At 35.3% G+C, this 15,546-nt stretch overlaps 1 protein-coding gene across 6 annotated transcripts in view; it reads left to right on the top strand.

The window, feature by feature from the left end:
- Far1 (fatty acyl-CoA reductase 1) overlaps positions 1 to 15,546 on the top strand; it is a 61,542-nt gene that overhangs the window by 24,554 nt on the left and 21,442 nt on the right. For all 6 annotated transcript variants that reach the window (XM_059268599.1, XM_059268556.1, XM_059268564.1 and 3 more), the window contains 4 exons: positions 1,180 to 1,373; positions 5,150 to 5,325; positions 12,153 to 12,332; positions 14,729 to 14,906. In XM_059268599.1, the coding sequence (XP_059124582.1) occupies positions 1,185 to 1,373; positions 5,150 to 5,325; positions 12,153 to 12,332; positions 14,729 to 14,906 (723 nt within the window). In that variant the 5' untranslated portion in view covers positions 1,180 to 1,184. The remainder of the gene's footprint in view (positions 1 to 1,179; positions 1,374 to 5,149; positions 5,326 to 12,152; positions 12,333 to 14,728; positions 14,907 to 15,546) is intronic.

The raw sequence follows: 15,546 nt of genomic DNA, 5'->3' as shown, positions 1-15,546 counted from the left end.
TCTTCTTCCAGCAATTAAGAAGTTGCCTATAGTTCTTTATCTCGGAGTGAGATTTCTAAATTTTCCCCTTCTTACATTATCTTGTCCATTGATATTTCTAGGAGAGACTATTTCATGGCTGGTTTACTGGTATTCTGGTTCTTAAAATCTTTTCATTCCCTTTCAGTGATGTTCCCTGAGCCATAGATGCAGGAACTGTGTGATGTAAATGTTATCTGTTGGGCTTGGCTCCCCATAATTGGATCTCTGTATTGTATACAGTGTGACGCTCTCCATTTTCTGTAAAGAGAAGCTTTTTTGAGGAGTAATTGCCACACTTGTCGAGAAAGGTGGCTTACACTTTCAGATTTTTACAGAACACTTATAAATTATGAGAACCTTGAACATAAGCACATATATCTATTAGAATTTCCAGCTTAAATGAGACTTTAGCATTGAAGCTTTTTTCTTCTCTGGTTGCATTGCATGCCCTCAGGCATGTGTTAATATTTCATTCTATGCATATGGATTTCTAAATAACATAGAGCTTGGATTTCAATATCGTATAGTCTTGGTTTTAACATATTTCATAGATCTCCCTATACTCACTCCATTCATCTCTACCTCCCGTTTTCTTGTATATTTTTCCACTCCCTCTCTCTCTTTTTTTTTTTTTTTTTTTTTTGTTGTTGTTGCTTATTGTCATGAATGTGTAGAAGAAAGGATTTGATGTTACCTCTTCCTAGTTAAGTGATTGATGACAGGTGACTGGCACCTGGCAGTGTTATTCAAGCTTAGCGATTTGAGTCTGCTGACCTCCATTCAGAGTTATAAATTTCTTTGGGAAGAGAAAACCATCATTTGGTTGTATTCAAGGTTTCACAGAGGTTGAATGAATATTTGAGTTCTGAATGTAATGTTTTAGAGATCTTTTAAATACAACTGTACTAAAGAAACTTGGGGCCTGAAAAGGTGAGTGACTTGTCTGTGGTGATCCAGGAAAGAACAAGGTCTTGAGGAGCTGCAGTCTATTCTTGCTTCCTCTGTACTATAATGAACCAAAGGAGTCTTCTCTTATCAATATTCAATTTTGATTTTTGCCAGTCTTTTAAAATATTTATGTGGAAACTGAGAGGTTTTTAAATAAGATTAAACATACATTCATAAACTAATGCGTATGTTGTCATGTTTCTCTCATAGTCAAAATGGTTTCAATCCCAGAATACTATGAAGGCAAGAATATCCTCCTCACAGGAGCTACTGGTTTCTTAGGGAAGGTGCTCCTGGAAAAGTTGCTGAGATCTTGTCCTAAGGTGAATTCAGTCTATGTTTTGGTGAGGCAGAAAGCTGGACAAACACCACAAGAGCGCGTTGAAGAAATCCTTAGTGGCAAGGTAAGTGTAGAGGATGATAATTTAGAAGGGGACAAAAGTATATGCTTGTGTATGAATTTTGTGAAGCATCATTAGCTTAGTATATTGTTTCAGTCTCTCCACTGCCCCCTTCACCCCCCCCCCCAAAAAAAAAACCCTGGGGAAAAATTGCTAAGTTCCTGCAGTGTGGCAGTGAACTAGAATCAGGAAATGAAAACAGCTTTCTTTTATGCTAGATCAAATTTTTTATAAGGTTAAACTACTATTATGATTGATATTTCAAGTATGCTTTTAGAATAGTTGAGATGGGTTATTTGTAGCTATCAGCTAGTTTAGTCTTCAGATAACAATAATTAGTTTCTGAAGTACCTACTACCATGCTGTGAGACTATGTTTTAATGTACTTTATAAGTACTAGAATTAGTCCTCATAATAGTAATGGTAGCAGGATCACATTTCTCATTTGGCAGAAGACAGAGGGATCATATAAAGTGTTCACCATTTTGAACCTTTAGAAAAATATTACTAACAAAAACTGGAAATTAGCAAAAAGTAAAACTATTTCAGAATCACAATAAGCTAGTGAATTCCCCCAGAAGGAATAAATTTATATGACATTATAGATAGTAAATTTCAATCTTCGAGATCAGTTTTGATAAATATAAGGAATCTGACTGCAGGCATAGTTCAGAAAGGATTTTCACTTACTTATTTAAGAATGAGAATGATACTTGTTTGTGTACTTAAATTCTGTTTTTTTTTTTGTTATTGTTTGTTTTTGCTTTTGCTTTTGTTTTTTTGAGACAGGCTCTCTCTGTGTAGCCCTTGCTGTCTTGGAACTCATAGATTCTAATTAAAAAAAAAAGGCAATAAAAGAAAAACCATATCTAGCAACCCCCTCCACAACTACCAGCCAGATTTTTCACTGTGAATGACCTTCAATAGGAGTTTATGGTACTTCTTTGATTGGAACATATTGTCCTGTCATATTTCTAAAGCCATACACATCAGGTACTCTTAATTATGTTGCTTTTTTTTTTTCCTTCAAAGCCGAGATGTAAGTTCCTTTCTCAGAAGTTTAGAAACTATCTTTATACTTTTCAGGTTTTCCAGTTAGTCTATAGTAGTTTCCCTTAACTGTTACCTCTCCTTTTATTCTTTGCTTCCTTTAAGACTCAGGAGAAAGGAGTCATTAAGAGGTTAGGAGACCACTATGCTTGCTCTGAGTAAAAACACCTCATGAGTGTTTTGTTGCTTTCTTGGCCTTTTGCTTTTATTAGTGTTGGCATTTTACTATGAAGTGCTTGTGACTACTGTGTTTAGTCCCTGTCCCGGTAGTCCTCCTTCCTAGTAAAAGGTTCTCTTTCAGTTTTAAGAAGAGAGAGTATAAAGGTATCAAGAGGAGATTAGAAGGAACGTTATTGAAGTTGATGCCATGTTTGAAATTGAGAACCTGAGTGAAATGTAACATTTTTGAGCATAAGTGAGGTATTTAGGGTAGTGTTTGTAAAATGTCTTAATTGGTAATGAAAGGAGATAATTTATGTTAAAATTTCATTAAACTGTTATGATTTAACCTATACCTAAAGTGTTTTATCCCCAAATATTTGAAAAGGAAACTGAAATACGTTTTTTTTCTTTCTTGTGCTTCTAGTTCCCACCTAATACATATTCCACTACATAATCCTAGTTCCCAGATGTATAGCATTACTAGTAAATAAATAAAAATGAATGCTTTTTGTGTCAAACCATTCATGTGTTATTCATGTGAAATTAGTGGAAAGTTTTGTTTTTGTTCTTTTTTGGTTTTTTGCAACAAGGTTTTCCTGTGTAGATCTGGCTGTCTCAGAACAGAGTCTCAGAGTTCAGGCTGGCTTGAACTCATAGAGATCTGCCTACCTCTGCCTTCTGAATGCTGGGATTAAAGGTGGGCACCACCACCACTCACATTAGTAGGAAGTTTTAAAGCACACTATGATTTTGAAACTGAAATAAAGAGCATAGATAGAATGTATATACCAAAGGGGGCCTGTTAACCTAAGCATTTTCATCCTTCAGCATAATTAATGTTTTGGGCTGGATAGTATTTTGTTACAAAGTACTGCTGCATTATTGGGTGATCAACAGCATTCCTGGCCTTTGTAAATTGGGCCCCAGTTGTAACAAGTATTTCCAGATATCACCAAATGTTTCCTGAGGACCAGAATTGCCTCAGGTTGAGAACCATTGATTTATGGGAATGCCTCCAGGAAAAGAAACTTGATTGGATAGTGTGGATTCAATTAAAATTAGAATAGTTGATCATGGACTGTGGATATAAATACATAACTCAGTCAGTGGTAGAGTACTTGCCTGGAATATGTGAAGAGGCCCTGGGTTCCATCCTCAGCACCCTCCCCAACAAAAAAGTGCAATAGCTGGCCATAAAGTAAGTTTTAAAAGATTCTAAAAGTAGGAAGTAATGGGCATACTGTTGGGTTTCAATAACTGGAGAAGATGGTATTGAAAAAAGAGATAATGGCTGATAAAGGGAAGATTTAACCATTGAAGCAGCATGAACATGTCCTCGGTGTAGATTGAGGTGTTAAAAAGTACTTGTGGCCCTCCCCTAGGCTCCTCTTTCTCTGCTTGCCTCTTAAATGTTGATATTCTAAAGGTACCTATCATAATCCTTGATCTGGTTTTATTAGGTCTGGTGAAGTAGTTGTACAGCACCCTCTGTTGTTTTTTTTTTTTTTTTTTTTTTTGGGTCAGTTGAATGGTTGTTCTTTAAATTAGATTTGGAAGTAGTTTGTATAGTTTGGATTTGGGGTGCTCATTGCTGTTCCTGTCTGTTCCATTCTCAGGACATCCTTCAGTTATTAACTGTGTGTGGTCAGTATAATCTATATTGGTTCTTTCTCTCCCTTTCTGAACTCCAGTCCCACAAAACTAAACCTTTATTAGACTTCTCTTCTAGGATATAATGATGGTAATGTGTAGTCAACATTCCGAAGACTGACTTTGAATCTTCAACGTTCTTTATTTTCAATGTTTCTAATCTAATGACTTTACTTACTTAACAGATATTTGAGATTGTATCTTTCAGTTTCTCTATCTAGGGTCTTGCAGATTAGCTGAAGTCCTTGCCCTCCTAGAATAGCATTTATCTACCCCACCAAAAAAAAAAAAAAAATCCCAAACAAGTCCAGTTGATGTTTCTTTCTAAAATGTACGTTTTTTTTTTTTCATCCTGTGCAGGAATGATATTCTGCTTTGAAATTTCAGGGTCTTCTCTCTCTCACTTTTGTCCCTATCACTCACCTGTGTGCCTACATGTTCTGTTGATTCTTCAGGTCTCTGATTCGATGTCATTTTCTCTAAGAACTTTCTATAACTCTTAACTCCAGGGGATACCACATCTTCTGGCCTCTGTTGGCACTGCACTCCAGTGTATAGACACATACACATATAATTAAACAGTTTTTAAAACCTTTTAAAAGAGTCAAGCAGTTAACTGGCAGTGTTGGAGGGTGAGACTATCATTGTCCAGATGTCTGTTATTTCTTAAACCTGTTCTGAGGCATAAGGCAGTCTGAGTAGCTAGCATGGACAGTTAATGTTTGTGCTGCTGACTGCCATCTCTCTTTCTAGAAGCACCTCTTGAACTCTCTTGAGTCTCAACTCTATGAGCAATCGTCTATGCCCCATGAAATTTAAAATTTTAAAGTTGGCTGTCCTTGGTGGGGAAATGGTTTGTAATAGCTTTTGGGAAGTGAGAAATACTATCCTAGAATAAAAATCTTCCTGTTTGATAGCTTTTTGACAGGTTGAGAGATGAAAATCCAGATTTTAAAGACAAAATTATAGCAATCAACAGTGAACTCACCCAACCTAAACTCGCTCTCAGTGAAGAAGATAAGGAGGTCATTATAGATTCTACCAATATCATATTCCACTGTGCAGCTACTGTAAGATTTAATGAAAATTTAAGGTAAGTACAGATACTTGTTAACATTTGAATTTCATACATTTCAAATGTAATTTTAATTCCACCTTTTAGTGAGGTTGTTTTGAAAGTGATGTGAAACTGAATTTCAGTGTCCTATGGAAGTTAGTAAGATTCTTTTATTTTTATAATCATTTTGCAAATAAAAGACAGCTAGTATATGCTGATTAGAAAACCTTGCCATGATGTTATAAAATAGGACAGAGGCAAGCAATGGATTGGAAGAAAGCAGAGTGTACTTGGGTAAGAAGCAGGAATAGTTACTCAGCTGTGTTGTCTACCTTTTCAAGAAGTGTTGTTAGAATCGACTACCCCAGTAGCTGTTTGCTTCCACTCTTCACCATGTATTCCAGAACAGTAATCAAAATTAAGCTCAAGTTTTATATACTAAGATAGAAATAACTTTCATGTTATAGTCACCTTGTTTATATTTCAAAAACTCTGCTTTGGTAGCATTGTTAAGAGACAGGGTCACATGAGAAATAAAGTTGAATTTTAAACCTAATTTGAACTTCTGGATACATCCTGCTTCTAGGAAAAAAAAAACAACTAATGTTCTAAGTGATCAGTATTTTAAAAATAAAATGAGGGGCTCGAGAGATGGCTCAGTGGTTAAGAGTACTGGTTGCTTTTCCAAAGGACCTGGGTTGATTTCCAGCACTCACATGATGGCTCACAGCCATCTGTAGCTCATTGCAGGGGATTGGCTGACCTCTTCTGGCCTCCATTGACACTAGGCACATATGTGGTGCGCAGATGTATATGCAGGCAAAACATCCATACACATGAACTAAAAAAATAAACCTTTTTGTTTTTGTTTTTGTTTTTTCGAGACAAGGTTTCTCTGTGTAGTTTTTGGTGCCTGTCCTGGATCTCGCTCTGTAGACCATGCTGGCTTCAAAGTCACAGAGATCCGCCTGGCTCTGTCTCCCGAGTGCTGGGATTAAAGATGTGTGCCACTGCCGCCCGGCCATAAATAAATCTTCTTAAAAAATAGATATATATTACATTTCAAATAATGACATTTAATTAATAACACTTATTTTTGATGGTGTGTCTAAAAGACAGTTTTATGTTAATTTTATGATATAGTCTTATACTAGTTTAAATGATGAAGCATTTGTTTTTACGTTTCAAAACTATTTGTAAAGCCCTTTAAAATGTTCAAAAGGTTAAGCTCTGACTGCTAATGGTTTTGGCAGTAGCCTCCATATTTTTCAAACATAGAAGTGTAACTCTTAATAATAATTACATTGTGTGAAAGCACAAGGCCAAGCATTTGCGTATGTGAAGAGACTATCACTGTCTCTTAGAGTTCTGGGGTTGTGCTTTCCATTCTTCAGAACATTGCTCATTTGTCAGTTCCTTCTGTCATAACTTTACTTAGCTTGTCCTAGGCGAATCCATTTTATTCCTGAGGCAGCTGAGGCATTACTATAGAGAGAAGGAAAAGTTTTGGAGTTACACACCTTAGTTCTAGTCTTGACCTAGTTGTTTATTAACTGAAGAGTTTGGACAAGTTCTTAACCTCCTTGAAGTTGAGTTTGCTTGCCTATAAATTGGTACTTCTCAGAAAATGTTCTTCTTCCTTTTGCAAAGTTTAAGTGATGTGTCATTTTACCTCTCTACCACAGAGTCTCAGAGTCTGTAAGTCGTTGCTTTACTCACTGTCTTTAAATTCTTTTGTGAGCGAGCAGGTGAGACACTCAGTGATTGTCATGTGTTTAGAATCCAAAAGTGACAAAATAATATCATAATCACTGTAATATAATCTTGCTTTATTAGATACATATATCATGTATGTTATATATACATGTCTTTCTGTATTGATGGTAGTTGTTTTTTAGTTTTATCTGCATATTATTATTCCTACCATGAACATATGTTATTCTTCAAATAAAGATAGAAACAAATAACTTTGAAAATATATGTAAAGCAGTACTTACATTTTATCTCATAGGAATTTGTACCTTCATCAGTAAGAAAATTCCTTTATATAATTAACTTAAAAAATTTTATATATGTATATTGTATTTATATCATTTCCCCCTTGTTCTCCTCTCCCTAGTCCCTCCTCTATTATCCCTTCTGTCTCTCAAATTCATAGCCTCATTTTTTTATGTATACATGTATATACATACACATATATATGAATAAATACATAAACACAACTTACCAAGTCCATTTAGTGTTGTTCATATTGTATGTTTTAAGGATTTACCAGTTGATATTGGATAACCAGTTAGGGGACTCATTCCTGGGAAAGACCAATTCCCTCTCTTCCTCAGCTGTCACGGTAAAACTCTCAGATTTCCCTGTGTTGGCAGGTTACCTGGTGTTGTCATTGTTTGGTTTTGTTTAGGCAGCCATATTACTGAGATTTCATGAGTGCAGCTTTCTTCTCATAGCAGACCTCCCGGGCCTCTCTTAGAATTTCTTTGCCCCTCTTTTGTGATGTTCCCTGAGCAGGAGTTGATCAGAGATGTATCAGTTGGGGCTAAGCACTGAAAAGTCTTTTTTTTTCTTTTAAACATTTAGCTTTTCCCTTGCATGTATATTTGCATATAGATCTAACATTGCACTTTAAATAATATTTTCAAGATTATGAATATACTCTTTGATTTTATTTTAATCAAGCTATAGTAGCTCAGGCTAACCTAATATTATGCTCCTTCTGCCTCAGCCTCCCAAATGCTGGGATTATAGTCATATACTACTTTGCTTGTCTATTACTGATTTTTAGTGGATGCTTTATTTTTCCTTAGAATTCATTACTATAAAATGGCTAGTCTATAAACTTTCCCCTCATAGTTCATGCTTTCATTATTTTCTTTAAAGTCAAAAGAAAGCATTTATACAGTCACATGAAATTTAGTGTGTTTTCAGGGGCTGGTGCATAATACAAATTGTGGTATAGTTCTCATTGACTTAAAGGGGGAAACTAGGTGCATTTAAAGGGGAATTTTATTAACAGCAAACATTAATTAGGGTAAAACACATCAAAGTAACCTTTACCGGAAGGACCTCAGTATATTACTTTTGTGCTCTCCTTGGATTAAGAAGACTACCATTAATGGTAAAGATATTTTTTCATTATTATAATTTCTTATACTAGAGAGACCATATTGGAAAGCCTAGATGATTTATTGTTTTTCTCCCTTTGTTAAGTCATGAATGTTCACTGCCCTAGCCCTAGTCACCACACCATAACTATCTCTGTGAGGTAGATCTAATGGATATTGACATCTAAATATTGGTAGAACATTAGACGTGAGCCAGATATTCAGAAAAACTGGAAATAGCCTATTATAGCCACCTAGGGGAAAACTACTTAAAACTAACCATCACCATCCTTTAAGCCACATATATCACATGATATAAAATTGTTACTTCTAAGGGGATATAGGAGGAGGAGATTCACCATAACACTGTGCCTAGTGCCTTGGGGAGGAACCAAGGTAAACTTGACGTGGACCCTTTCATAAAGCACCAGAGCATATGCTAACTATGTTGATAAAGGACTAAATGCAGGTAGTACTGAATGGCGTATGTTGAGAGTTGAAGAGTGAAGCTCATTAATTTTCGGTCATGTTTCTCAAATATTGAAGTGGGGAGAAATTGACAGGAATAAAGGGGTGAGGAAGGAGAAGGGGAATAAGTAGTTGTGTAAGTAGTTGGTCACAGGGTCTTGTAGTCACTAGGTGGGACAGTATCAGCTGTGTAGAGAGGATTATCAAGAGGCCAGAGGCCATCATGAGGTCAAAAACAGAAGAGAAGGAAGAATAAACAGATTGTTTGGGGAAAGCACATGAGATTTTAGGAATGGAGCAGTTCTAGATGATAAGGTAAAGAGTATGGAGTCGGTTTTCCAAAAGGAGTGAAGTATAGATTAAGATAAAGGAATGATGAAGTCTAAGTGTATTAGTCTTAGACTTTAAGAATGTAATATGATTAGAAAAAAGTGAGGAAGGGCCTGTGGTGAATCCTGGTGCTTGTGTGGGCACTTTGTGTTGATGCCTTTTTTTCTAGTTCTGGCTTTGTCTCGTGCTGTGAACTCTTCGTAAGTGCTCCTGTAGGGAAATCTGCCTTTAATAAAAATATTATCTGCCTCTTTCCACCTCTAAAGAAAACTACAGTAACTGGAAAACAAGTTTTAAAATGTAGATTTCTTGATTGTATTTGTCCCTGCGTCTTAAGATACATTTATGATTTCATAAAGCAAAACATGAGAACTTTATTTCTGTTTACTTACTTTCTGATCTATCATGTAAGGGACTCAGCCTGAAGTTCAACAAAATAGAAAGTAGTATTTCTATTGAGTGAGGTTAAAACTAACCTGGCAGATACTAAACTAACTTATGTTGTTTTAATATGGCTTCAGGTTTGGGCTCTCAGATACAAATAGAGTGGAGAGACTCAAGGCACAGGAGTGTGCCTCCTGATTTATTCCTCATTTCAGTGACCTAGAAACTCTTGTCACCATCCTCAGGACAGTGCAACAGAATATCCCTTGTGTCTTTTCTCTAAAACATCATTCTCTTTATCCCCATTGTTTTGTAAATGAGAAAGAAAATAATGCGTTCTCTATTGCTCTAGTGGGTAGTATCCTCCCTGTGAAAGGTTTTTTGTTAGATTTCCATTTGAACAGATGTTTTCTCCTTAGTTGAGATTTGGGAAGATCATAAGACCCCCATCTTAGTTTCATTTAAAAAAAAAATTTTTTTTTCTCTGTAGGATCTCAGGTGCAACTAGAAGAAAAAATAAAATCTTAAGAGATCTTTATTTATTTATTTAGCTTTTTCCTTTTATGAGTTACACCTTGTTTCTAGTGACCCAGAACTTTTTGTCCTGTCCTCAGGAGCTTGTAATAAAATATTCTCGGTATACCTCTTCCTGAACAATATCCTCCTTGTCCCCATTGTTTTCAGACAGATAGATATCAAAGTAATGCTATACAGTCAAGTAGACTGAATTGTCTGTGACATATTTTTTCTTAAACACTGACAATGTGAGCATTTTGCAAAATGCTCAAAGCCATTTACATTTTTATAAAAATATTTCCCTCCATGATTTAATGTTACATGTTTGTAATCCCAGAATTCAAGAGGTGGAGGTAGGAGGATTCTAAGATAAGGTCATACTAGGCAACAGAGGGAGTTCCAGGCCAGCCCTGGGCCACATGACCCTGTCTTTAAAATGTTAATTGGATCTATGTTTGAGTATACATTATTTTTACATAATTATGAATATTAATTTAATAATTTCACCTTTTAAGTTTAGCGTAGTAATAATTTACATGCTTGTATTGTTTTTCATAGTTATACTTTTAGTGACTACATGATATTCTGTAATGTTGATATATAACAATTTGTGTAGTTTTCACTTGCTATAAAAATTGTATTTTTTTAAAAATTAGGCTTTGGATGAGTTTTTGCTCTGAAAATTAGGTTACTAGATTAATAAATGCATAATTTCTGTAATTACTGGTACTTTGTCCTAGTTTCTTTTAGGTTAGTTGTATTAATTTGTAGTTATAACAAGAATGTAATACTCTGCCAGTTTTACCACTTAATAGTGTTGAGTGTCTGCCTTCCCCTACTTATTTATTTATGTATTTATTTGTCTGTCAGTCTGTCTGTCTATCTATCTATCTATCCATCTATCTATCTATTTGTCTGTCTATCTTATTTGAGATTGGATGTGTCACTGGTTTGGGACTCACTCTGTATATTTATTATGTACAATACATGTGGAATGGCTAAAGTGAACTAATTAATATGTGTATAACCTCATATAACTTGTTTTGAGAACACTTTAAAAATCAATAATTTTCAGTAGTCTGATGCTGTGGAATGTCGTTCTGTATGCTGTAAATGTGTGTTGCTCTGATTGGTTGATAAATAAAGCTGTTTGGCCATTGGTGAGGCAGAATAAGTTTAGGTGGGACTTTCTAACTAGAGAGAGAGGAAGGAGAAAGGCAGAGCTGAGGAGACACTGCTAGCCGCTGCCAGAAGAAGCAAGATGTAAAGTACTGGTAAACCACAGGCCATATGGCAAAGTAGAGATTTATAGAAATGGGTTAATTTAAGATGTAAGTGAGAAGAAGCCTGAGCCATTAGGCCATATAGTTGGAAAATAATATAAGCCTCTGTGTGTTTATCAGGGTCTGAGTGGCTGCAGGACTGGGCAGGACACAGGAAAACCTCCAGATACAGTCTGGTATATTATTAAGATAAGTTACCATGTTGTACAGTAGACCTCTTGATGGACTGTAGACAAATTGCTAAACAGTCTTATTAATAGAAAACACAGAGCCAGATATAGGGGTGAAAACCTGAGAGAAATCAGAGGAATAGGAACAGCCACATGCTAACCTCACCTTACTAACTCCGCAGCTTCCAAAAAGTGAGATACTTTCTGTCTAACCATGCCTAATATGCCTTGCTCTTCTGCCATCTGATTTGCTTTTAGCTGACAAGGAGGCCATACCTGGGTCTGAGCCCAGCCTGATTCCACAGCTTTGTTCATAATCCTGTTTTACATCACAGTGTATGCTTTGTTTTTCAAATCCTATATTGGAGTTTATCTTATAATCAGAAAGTTCATACATACAGAAAGTTGGTTAAAAATGAATGTTCTTCATATTGAAATAAAATACACCAACTCAGAGCTAAAGGAGAAATTGCAAATTAACTGAAAAATGTGTTTCTTTCTCTGTACTTACCTAATGAAGTTCAGATTTGGTTTTTAAATAGGTTAAAGAAAAAAAAAACATAAGATTTCTAAGTTTTCATTGTATCTTTCTTTTGCAGAGATGCTGTTCAGTTAAATGTGATTGCTACACGACAGCTTATTCTCCTTGCACAGCAAATGAAGAATCTGGAAGTGTTCATGCATGTGTCAACAGCATATGCCTACTGCAATCGAAAGCATATTGATGAAGTAGTTTATCCTCCCCCTGTAGATCCCAAGAAGCTGATTGATTCTTTAGAGTATGTTTGAATTTATACACATTGCTTCCAATCCTAAGAATTTGGATCCAAATTTATCTTTTTTCCCCTCAGTGCTATGCACATACATGTGCATGCATGTATTTATCTCTTCTTATATTAAACAATTGACTACTTATCTTCTGCCCTATTGTACAGGTTTATGTCTGTTGATGAGATCAATGTAGAGTTTTTCTTTTGGGTCAGGTAATTATTGGAGGAAGGCCTTTGAAGAATTTATCCATGTGCTAGAAGCTTTGTTTTTTAGATAGTCATTTCTAGCTCCTATGGAGACCAGAGACCAATGGCTGCTTAACCATAAGGTTCTAATTCACTAAAGGACCCCCTCCCCTGCAATGTACAATACATATAGAGCAGCCTTTCTTTTTAAGAGAATCAGAGGAATTCTAGTCCTTTAATTCATACTCCTAATGTTACCGTCTTTCTAAGAACAGGGATTCCCATTAGCAGTTGTTATAGGAACAGTGTTTGTATTTGATGGATGTAGAGGATTATGTGAAATGTGTATAACACAACCTAGCCTTTACTTGCCTTTTGGTCTGGCTTTCTTACCATATGAGCTCTTTTCTCTTTTTTGGACTACAATTATAGAAGCATTCCAACAGCCATTACATCTTTACATATTTGTTTGTTTTCAAAAAGTGTCTCTGTGGGCTTTTTTCGTATAGTTTTTTTTTTTCCCCTGGGTCCCATCTTTCCTCACAGATAACTTCATTTACTTTTGATTCCTACCATCCCTTGATTTTTCCTGAAATAAGCACACATAACCTTTTAAGAAAGGCTTTTCATGGTGAGGAAATAGATTGTAAGAAAATCAATACCATAGATGACTGAGGCGTTTCTTGTGAAAATTACCCACTTTTAATTTATGACTCAGTTTCACAGATTTCCTAAATATATACTTCATTTCCTCACAGATCAATAAAAGTGTTTATGATTCTGGAGAAAAGAGAAGTTAGTGAAGCTTATTACTTTTTGGCTTCTTAGTCTTGGCTTATTCAGGCATCTAAGGAAATGAGAAGTGCTTGTAACCTAAATCTTTTTTCTCCTTTCCTGGCTTTCAAAGGAATCTGTCTAGTAAATGATTCGTGAGCTTGCTGTATAAACTTAGTAGAAATAAGGTTTACTGGCCTGAGTCTTCCTTCAGGGTTTTTGTTTGTTTTTTTTTTTTTTTTTTTTTTTTAGGCGGGGCAGGGCACTTGTTTTCCCATCTGTTAACTACCCATCCTATCCAGTTTTCAAAACTCAATCTCCATTGTAGTTTTTTTTCAAACTGGATAGCTATTTGCCTGTAGTTTAATGTTCTTACTCTTCTACATACACAAAGTACTTCCTTCCATATGTGGGAGCGATTTAAGCTTCCCTAGTTATTATGGTTATCATCAGATTGTGACAATGTGCAGAATCTAATTGAATTCTTAGTCGACATAAAGGACAAGTTTCTTGAAACAGGAACATAATACCTTAGAGAAAAATGAGGAAGGACCACTGACGTTACTTATTTGGTCATGGTTCTTTTGCAGGTGATTTTCAGAGATGCTGAGATCATTAAAGAGATGACTGAATTGTAGATTCTTAATTGAATTTTCATAACATGCTTCAATATTTTTATTATTAATCCTGGTGTTTGTATATCTCACTTGAGGTTATACAGTTCCAGTGGTTCATCTTAAATTTTTAAATTATTAGACCTTTTATATTAAGTGTAAATATATGTGAATAGCAAATGTGTATATTTAACCTGTTACTCTATTAGATGGTAATACACATATATGTAATTTCTAATGAAACATTTGAGACCTGATATATTTTGGAATTTATTTGGAAAGGAACTGTATTTTAAATACTATGTGATAGTGAATTACTTCATTTTGGTTTTTAGTAGTATCCCCAATCAAAGACACACAAAATATTGAATGTTTAAGCTGAATGATACTTTCTAAAGACCCTTAATTGGTTTAGATTAGTTAAGTTTGCTGTCTAACATATAATTTATGAAAGGACCTTTGGTTCTTATTTGAATAGGAGTTGCAGATAGTGGACCTATGATTCATATTTAAAGACACTACCTTTTTTTCCCCGTTAGTAGAAGTTATTGTGAAAGACAGATGTGGTGGCACCCGCCTTTAATCACAGCACTTGGGAGGCAGAGGCAGGTGAATTTCTGAGTTCATGTGAGCCTGGTCTACAGAGCAAGTTCCAGGACAGCCAGGGCTACACAGAGAAACCCTGCCTTGAAAAAAACAAGAAAAGTGAAAGGTTGTTGTGAAACTGTTTAAATCAGAGCAACAGATAGGGTTGTGCAAAGTTCAATTAAGTAGGTTTTTATCTATGATAAAATGTTTGTAATTTTTTAATGTAATTTGTTTGTTTGCCAGATGGATGGATGATGGCCTAGTAAATGATATTACACCAAAATTGATAGGCGACAGACCTAATACATACATCTACACCAAGGCATTGGCAGAGTATGTTGTACAACAAGAAGGAGCAAAGCTAAATGTTGCCATTGTAAGGCCATCAATTGTTGGTGCCAGTTGGAAAGAACCTTTTCCAGTAAGCTCTTTAAAATTGTTAAATAGTTGGGATTTAGAGTTTTAAGTTATAAGTGTATAAAGAGTGGAGATGTGATTTAAGAGCTGTGTTATGTGCTGAATGTGCTTTACCATGGCAGAGCTGATGAGCATAGGAAGAAGTATATTACACTTTTATCTCTAAGGTGCTTCTGAGTGTATGGGATGTAAATTTAACAGTTTTAAATTCTAATTGAAAAACAAATCAAAAGTTCTGACACTGTGTCTTCAGTAAAGGAGACCATGATTTCATCTGTTTTCATTGCCAAAAGCGAGTCATGTGTAAAGTATATCTTTCCATGTGTAGATTACAAAGCTGAGGGAAGTATAAGAGATTTCTTTAGTAACTTGCTACTAAAGATAAACAGGGAAACAAGGTGTTAGGATACTTTTTAAATCCTCAGAATAAGAGAAGGCAGAAACAAAAGCCAGAAAGTAAGCTGATTCAGGAAAAACAAAACAAAACAAAAAACCCAAGGTCTGTATAAATAGCAGTAAGTGATAGCTTGCCCTTTTTGTTTTGATAATTATTCTCTTTTCTTCTGATTTACTTACTAAATTTGAGGAACACGTATCATTTTCTCTTAATCAAGATATTGCATTAATAGTATAAAATCAAAGGT

The sequence above is a fragment of the Peromyscus eremicus genome, chromosome 1, assembly GCF_949786415.1.
Source record: "Peromyscus eremicus chromosome 1, PerEre_H2_v1, whole genome shotgun sequence".
NCBI classification, from domain to species: domain Eukaryota; kingdom Metazoa; phylum Chordata; class Mammalia; order Rodentia; family Cricetidae; genus Peromyscus; species Peromyscus eremicus.
This window is presented reverse-complemented; position numbering and strand designations above follow the sequence as displayed.